At 39.6% G+C, this 7741-nt stretch overlaps 1 protein-coding gene across 2 annotated transcripts in view; it reads left to right on the forward strand.

Moving 5' to 3' along the window:
- Nucleotides 1–6955, forward strand: part of CANX (calnexin) — a 40563-nt gene extending 33608 nt beyond the window's left edge. For both annotated transcript variants that reach the window (XM_057409520.1, XM_057409521.1), the window contains exons 7-15: nt 559–751; nt 1666–1855; nt 2594–2707; nt 3130–3286; nt 3600–3815; nt 4220–4339; nt 4449–4584; nt 4721–4815; nt 5406–6955. In XM_057409520.1, the coding sequence (XP_057265503.1) occupies nt 559–751; nt 1666–1855; nt 2594–2707; nt 3130–3286; nt 3600–3815; nt 4220–4339; nt 4449–4584; nt 4721–4815; nt 5406–5459 (1275 nt within the window). In that variant the 3' untranslated portion in view covers nt 5460–6955. The remainder of the gene's footprint in view (nt 1–558; nt 752–1665; nt 1856–2593; nt 2708–3129; nt 3287–3599; nt 3816–4219; nt 4340–4448; nt 4585–4720; nt 4816–5405) is intronic.
- Nucleotides 6956–7741: the final 786 nt, after the last annotated feature.

Genomic DNA, 7741 nt, shown 5'->3' on the forward strand with positions numbered 1-7741 from the left:
CAGTTTATGTGCATTGTATTTCAAACTACCATTAGCAAGAACAAATAGACTTGCTTGCAGTGCTCAGTGGTGAGATTATATCCAGTTAGCTTTCAGATTGAGACTGTACCACAGTTTATAAGTGTAAACAACATAAAAATTGTCCTCACTTCTAATGCTGCTTATCACTGTGTGGGAGAAACTCACTGGACTAACTACTCATTCATTATTACCAGTAAATGATATTTCTGTATTGATAGCTTTTAAAATGCTTTATGATAACGTGGAGGTATACTTGCAACATTGTGGTTGTTACACTTATCTTTTTGATAGCGCTTGTATAGCTGCTGTTTTCCATATGAGAAGTAGAGACCTAAGGTGCAAAATCAAGCAGCTGGGATCATTCTAGTGTGTTTTTTCTAAAGGCTTGTATTCCGCATAGAGGCTTTAGTGTGGGTTCTTCACTGCTTGATAGCCAAATTGTAGAATAATCCCTGATGAATTGGGACTTCTTATGCCAGGCAGTGACTTAAGCTGTATTTCAGAATACTGGAATGAAGTCTTGCATTGTTTTTAAAGGACCAGTTCCATGACAAAACTCCATATACAATCATGTTTGGCCCTGACAAATGTGGAGAGGACTATAAATTGCACTTCATCTTCCGGCACAAAAACCCAAAGACTGGCAGATACGAGGAGAAGCATGCAAAGCGTCCAGATGCGGACCTGAAGACTTACTTTACTGATAAGAAGACCCATCTTTACACTCTAGGTATGATGACTGCTCATTATGTGTATTAATAACTACTACTGTGTTTCCTGAATTAAAAGCTCATAAAAATGAGCCAGATGAATGGAATATTTATGTTGACACACCATAGTACTAAAGACCACTTGAAAGCTCTGAATGCAAAAACTGGTCTTGTTTTACAAAGGCTTATTTCTTCATTGCAAGAAATCTTGATTTATGTAAGAATGGTCATGAGACCTTGAACTTAGTAATTAAAGGAACAGCTGTAAGTAACTTGATCTGCCAAGTATATCCAAAGTTACTAGCAACATTTATATAAAACTGCTTGAATGCTGCCTCCTAGTAATTTGGGACATGCTAGGCTTTAGATTTACAGGGATGATTTATGCTTTTTTTTTTTCTTGCTGCTTTTATGGTACTAGACAAACTCAGTGGGTTTTGAAGTACAGTGTCTGGTTTGGTATGTTAGCTATGACTAGAATATTTCAAGGAATACTTGGGAGAATCTCTAGCCTGTCCTACTAGAGAGGCAGCAGTGGATAAAGAGGAGTAAGATGAAAATCCTGCGAGTCAGTAGTAAGGAGACTTATTCTTGAGTAGAAGTGAATATATACATTCTTGCTACTAAGGGAATACTTAACAGTGCCAAAGTCAACTTGCTGTGATAACTGGTAATAGCTCTAGAAGCTTCTTTGTGCTTTTAGCCTATTTAACATAGGACCCCTGTAATGAGTCTTCTCTCTCACAAGCTGAGATGTGGTACATCATCACTAGTTATACTTTGGCATAAGGAGGAAGGTTCATATAAAACAGTCGCTGGGTAGGTGGTAGCTTGGTTTGCTGAAGCTTTAGTTGTACGGTGGGGATGAGTGATGCTGTATGATGCATGCTTTCTGTCATCTGTGTAATGGCTACATCAACTTTTTTCCTTCCAGTTTTGAATCCTGATAACAGTTTTGAAATCCTGGTTGATCAAACGGTTGTTAACAGTGGGAATTTGCTAAATGATATGTCCCCTCCTGTGAATCCACCCCGAGAGATCGAGGACCCGAATGACCAGAAGCCTGAGGACTGGGATGAGAGACCAAAAATCCCAGACCCAGATGCTGTTAAACCAGATGACTGGTAAGCTGTTGGAAGAGTGGAATTGAAGGACACCGTAGCTTGATAATTCAGTCCTGATCAAAAGTCTTTCTCAGATGACTTACAGAAGGTTTTGAATCTTACCCTTGTAATCAAACCACAGTCAGTTTAGGCATCTGAGCAGTAGTTTGGTAGGAAAAAGCAGAGTCTGTGTCTTCTGGAAATTACTGTTTAGTATTCTTGTTGCTGTGCTGGCCACAGATAAAGGTTTTGCTGAAAGAGCTGTGCTAGCTGATGCTTTCATCCTTGGTGAAATCAAAAGATGAGCTACAGAAAGTATAACTAAGGTATTTGTGGTTGTTTCTGCAATACATAGTTCCAAGCAGCTGAAATATCTGACATACTAAATCAGAAACTGACACTGGGTTTCTCTCTTTGAACCTGTGCTTTGTGAACCACGGACTCGATTTCAAGCTCAGATGCGTGGTTGCAGCAATGACCAAGATACAGGCTTTGCTGTAATACACCCTTTCTAGGTTGGCTTTAAAACAATCAGTAGTATTACCTTACAGTTGGTGTTATGGCTGCGCCATGAGGGCACATCTAGGTAACAGATTGCAGTGTGATTCTGGTCTGAAATAATGGCATTGCCCTTATCCTACCAGCAATGAAGATGGCTGGTTGTCCACATCAGTGGGCTTTCTCAGAGTCTGTAGAGTTATGCCTTGGCGTTAAGAACTTTTATGTCTTGTATGTATTAATATATAATCTGTTTTCAAGGGATGAGGATGCTCCTGCAAAGATAGCAGATGAAAATGCTGTGAAGCCAGAGGGCTGGCTGGATGATGAGCCAGAATATGTAGCGGACCCTGATGCCGAGAAGCCTGAAGATTGGTATGTTTACTGCCTGTTGCAAATGACAGCAAGTATTTAATGGCTTTAGTGCTGGTTTTTAGCAAGGTCAGTGTTGCTTGCTGACAAAGTTGTTGATTCATGCTGTCTTCCTTCAAAAATAGAAGGTAGAGTTGGTCTGCAGATTCTTATCTTCTTGTGTTCCCCTGTGCACTTGTCAATTCTTTTGTGATATAAGGTGAACAGGGCAGGGATGGTCACTTTGCAGGTGTACCATACTTGGAATGGGCAGTGGGAGAGGCTGTGCTTGAAGACTGGCTTTGGTTGAACTTCTGTGCTTCCAAGTTGTTTCTTGAAATCCTTGATCCTTCTGTGGTATCTGTATGTACAGACCTACACTGTGTCTAAATCTTATTCTGTATAAAGGGAAGAGGCAGATTTCAACAATTAATTTCCCTTTTCAGGGATGAGGACATGGATGGTGAATGGGAGGCACCTCAGATTGCAAATCCTAAATGTGAGGCAGCACCTGGCTGTGGTACCTGGCAGCGACCAATGATTGACAATCCAAACTACAAAGGCAAATGGAAGCCTCCTATGATTGATAATGTGAACTATCAGGTTGGTGTTTTCATTGCTTAAACTGCTGGCCAGTGTATTTCTCTCAGAATAAAACAGAAGGATTTAGATTCAGGAACTGTATTTCAAATAAAAATCTGTTGTGATTGTACTGTTTCAAGTGGAGACATGGAAAGCGTTTGCTTGGCTTCAGTTATCTGTAGCACAAATGAGAATTGATTCTCAAACCCTGACAAGTTGCAGGTAGACATTCTAATTAAGTGCAGTGGATCGGTGTTTCACTCTGTTCAAAGTGGGTTGAAAACTAAAAATTGCATTGTAGTAGGCGAGGCTGAATGTCTTTTGTCTTTCCTAGGGCATTTGGAAACCTAGGAAGATCCCAAACCCAGATTTCTTTGAAGACTTGGAACCTTTCAAGATGACTCCCTTCAGTGCTGTGGGACTTGAGTTGTGGTCAATGACTTCTGACATCTTTTTTGACAACTTTATTATCTGTACTGAAAGAGCTGTAGCTGATGATTGGGCCAGTGATGGATGGGGACTGAAAAAGGCAGCTGATGGTGCTGCAGAGGTGAGAAATAAATGTTTCACTGTGTGCTTGGACAGTAGGAGCATTGCTGCTGTTCCCTCTATGCTCTTTATCAGCATATCCCCATATGTGCCAAGGATGGGTGTTAGGCTAAGTCAGACTGGAACCTCTGTTCCTAATAATAATATAGTAATGGTTGCTATGAGTAGCTCTGAGTACTCACTGCTCTTTTGTGATGTTTTTGCTCTGACAACTGGACTGTTAGCTTTAGTTTAATTCTTAATCCGTAAACTATGTGGAAAAAGTACTTGTGCAAGTTAGCTTTAATTTTTTGAGGTATGAAATGCAATGTTTAAAGCTGCAAAAAGCCTATTTGAAATCTATGGAACTTAACTGCAGTGACTTGCTGTATGGGATGAAATGTGACAGTTCTTTTTATTTTACAGCCTGGTGTTGTGGGCCAGATGATGGCAGCCGCTGAAGAGCGTCCCTGGCTTTGGGTGGTCTACATCCTCACTGTGGCTTTGCCAGTGTTCCTTGTTGTCCTTTTCTGCTGCTCTGGGAAGGTATGAATTTAGCCCAGTTATAAATAGTATTATGCTTAAAAAGAGATTCAGCAAAATATGCCTTTATGTCACAAGTAACTGCCTGGTTTTGACAATGTTTTGTTTCTAGAAACAGCCAAGTGCTGCAGAATACAAAAAGACTGATGCTCCTCAGCCTGATGTGATGGATGAGGAGAAAGAGGAAGAAAAAGACAAAGGGGACAAGGAAGAGGAGGAAGAAGAGGAAGCAAATGAGGAGAAGCTAGGTAGGTGAACTAGATATTCTTGAAACAGTTCTGAGTGTTTTCTCTGATAAAACAAACCAGCAAGATTGGCAGACAGAGTAAAGCCAATGGTGGAGTGAAGTCAGAAATGAGAATGAGGTATTTTTATTTCCCTTAGGAGAGAAGCAGAAAAGTGATGCTGATATAGGAAATGCTAGTCAAGAGGAGGAGGAAGAAGAGGAGGAGGAAGAGGACAGGAAACCTGCATCAGAGGTAAAAGTGCTTAATGTTTGAGGGAAGCTTGTGCATTTTTTTTCCTTAAGTCATGTAGAACAAGCTTTACTGACATGTTAAAAGTTAACCTGGCTCATGTGATACTCCCTCCTGGTATCAGACCTCTGAAAAACTTAATCACCCTGCTGAATAGGAATTTCTGTGGCTACCTTCGGCAGAGCTAAAAGCACCGCCCTAGACCCTGCACTGTGAGAGGAGTGGGACTGTGGAATGCATCCTCTTGAGGCAGAAGGCTTATTCAGCTTTGTATGCAGCCAGGATGTGACTTCTTAAGTGCTCCACACTGACATAATGATTGACTTAAAAATGGGTGCAGTGTTGCTCAAAGTTAAAGGGATTTTCACAGCAGCAGAAGCTGCTGACTACTCTCAGCAAATAGTGTATGTCCACTGTGAAAACAAGAGGATTTGTGTTTGCCATGTATAGAAAGGAAGTGTGTAACAGTGGTAGGTACTTTCAGAAATGAAATCCTAAAGTAGATAATTCTTTCAGGTCAGCTCAAAATGTTTTATTTAAGGGTGTTCTTAGATTTTATTTCCTTGATGTTTACGCACATTACTTTCTTGCAGGAGGAAGAAACTGTGAATAGATCACCCAGAAACAGAAAGCCAAGAAAAGATTGAAAAAAAGTCATAAGAACTTGATCTGTAATTTTTTTTCTTCAATTTTTTTCTCCAAACATGGTTCTGGGAGAGGACCTTGGACACCTTACATTGAAACTTGGACAAACCTCAAGATTTCACCATCCACAGGTTCCAGTCACACTATCCAATGTAACAGAGTGTCTAGCAGTAAAACTTTTGCAATCATCTGTTTTAAAGAACATCATTCCTGTAGAAAAGAATGCATTTACTAGAATGGGCTGTGGATTTTGGAATGTAACATAACTAACCTTTTCAGTTTTGGTTTTAAATATTCTTTTCAGTTTTTAAGTAGATTGGTAGAACTTTTCCGGTCACAAACTTTTGGCTTAATTTAATATATTAATTAGTGAAGAAATAACAATGAATCTTGAAAGCGCTAGGCGATACAAATGCAGTTTTGTAACTAGTTTTTTTTACCAGTCTGTAAATTCCTAAATGCACCAATGTCTTTATATCCCTTAAAATTTGATAATTGTTTCAAGAAAAGCTGTCAATGTATTTGGCAAGTCCGCTGCCCTCAAAAGAAAACTGGGGTGTGGTGTATAGGGAAACCAGTAGTGAAACTCTCTAATCAATCAACTACATTCTTTTGGGGGCAGGGGAAAGAGGAAGGAGGGGTGGAAGGAGGGGTTAGTCTCTAGGATATGCATACTGTGCATGGCTAAAGCCCTGTTAAGTGTTAACAAATTATCTAGGATTTGGAGTGGATCATCTTAAGGTTGGATTTAATTCTGCAGACCTTGCAGATAATGGCTTTTGTTAGTTCTTGAACTCTTTCTGTGTAAAGCTAATGGATTGTGGGGGGTGGGGTTAGATTACTTCCCCCTTCCCTCTCTGTTCAGCCACTGATGCTTTCCTTTTTCTGTGGCAATACAGCTTTTTCTGAGTGCAACTTCGCCTCGGTTGCTGAAGTGCTTCATGTTCAGCTCATCATCAAACTCTGTTTTTATAGTTAGGTGTACTCCTTTCCAGGGTCCAAACACTGGATAGGACAGTGTCCCATATCCTCTCACTGTTATCACTGTATGTCTACTCCTGTAGGAATGGGGGAGGTAGTTGGGTAGACAAGTTGAACTGAGTATTTGTTAAGGAAAAAACAAAAACCCAAGCAAACAAGATGTCAGTATTGTAGGTGGGGAAGGAGCATGTGGGATATCTTAACTGGTATGTGAAACTGTTTAAGTCTTTTTTTTTTTTCCTGCTCTTCATGTAACAAATGCATCCTAAATTATATTGTGAATGTTAGGGAGTTCCAATTCCAGCTGAATAAATTTTTTTTTAAAGCGTTGAGTCTACCATATTATACTGTTCCAAACACTTTTTCTTTTGTGGAATGCAGGTGACCACAGGAGCATACCTCTGAGAGTGAAATCTATGTAACTTCATTACACTGTACCAAATATGTTGGCATTTGGATGTCTGTATAGATAAACTTTTGCCGTTCATTTAGAGTGAAATTAAATGTCCTAAAACTACTCTTCTTGCACTGAATTTAAACACTCCAGTGTTGTTTGGTCATAGCATAGGTCTGGTTTGGGGAGTGATTCCCAGGGGTTGGGGAAGGAAGAGTGTTGCAGTTACCTTGCAAACAATCTAACCAGTTACTAAAAGACTCTTGATTTGGGGTTTGTTTTTTTTTTTTGTAAAACACCTTTTGCTGCCTGTCCTCCTTATGTTGTATCCCTTGGTTGTTGTGTTTGAAATATTAGTGCTCACCAATGCATAGCAGGATTTCTTGATCTTTCTGCAGTGTGCAAATAAACTATTGTAAGCAAGATACTGGAAATAATTTCAGACTTCTCTTGGGAGCTATTGCATGTTCAGAATGCCTTTGCCTGTTCAACACCTGGTAAATACTGCTCCTTATTGCAAAAATAGCTTATACTCTGACATGGAAGATGTCATAGCTTAAGCATTGCTACTAGCTTGTTCTCAGGACTGTATTTTTATCAAGGAGCAGCTGCTATTTATTGACTCTCAGTCCTTTGAGATGAAGTATAATGTAAATGGTTTCAATTCAGCTAACATTTTGAGCACAACATAAAAATCTATTGTTTTTTTTTTTAATCTTCATATGCAAATTGCCTTAAATTTCCAAACAATTCCATGTGCATACGTGTTCTTTCAAAGCATTAAAAGCGAACTTAAGGTCTGCTATCAGCTTTTAAATAGTGTTATATTCCAGCTAATTGTAAATCTACATTTGCTTCTGCTAAACCTGCTGAAAAGGTCTCTTTGTCTGCATGTTACAGCCTTTTTTG

This window comes from Pezoporus wallicus, unplaced genomic scaffold, assembly GCF_028554395.1.
Source record: "Pezoporus wallicus isolate ANWC-B61680 ecotype Strahan unplaced genomic scaffold, APGP_CSIRO_Pwel_v1 contig_8166, whole genome shotgun sequence".
Classification (NCBI taxonomy): domain Eukaryota; kingdom Metazoa; phylum Chordata; class Aves; order Psittaciformes; family Psittacidae; genus Pezoporus; species Pezoporus wallicus.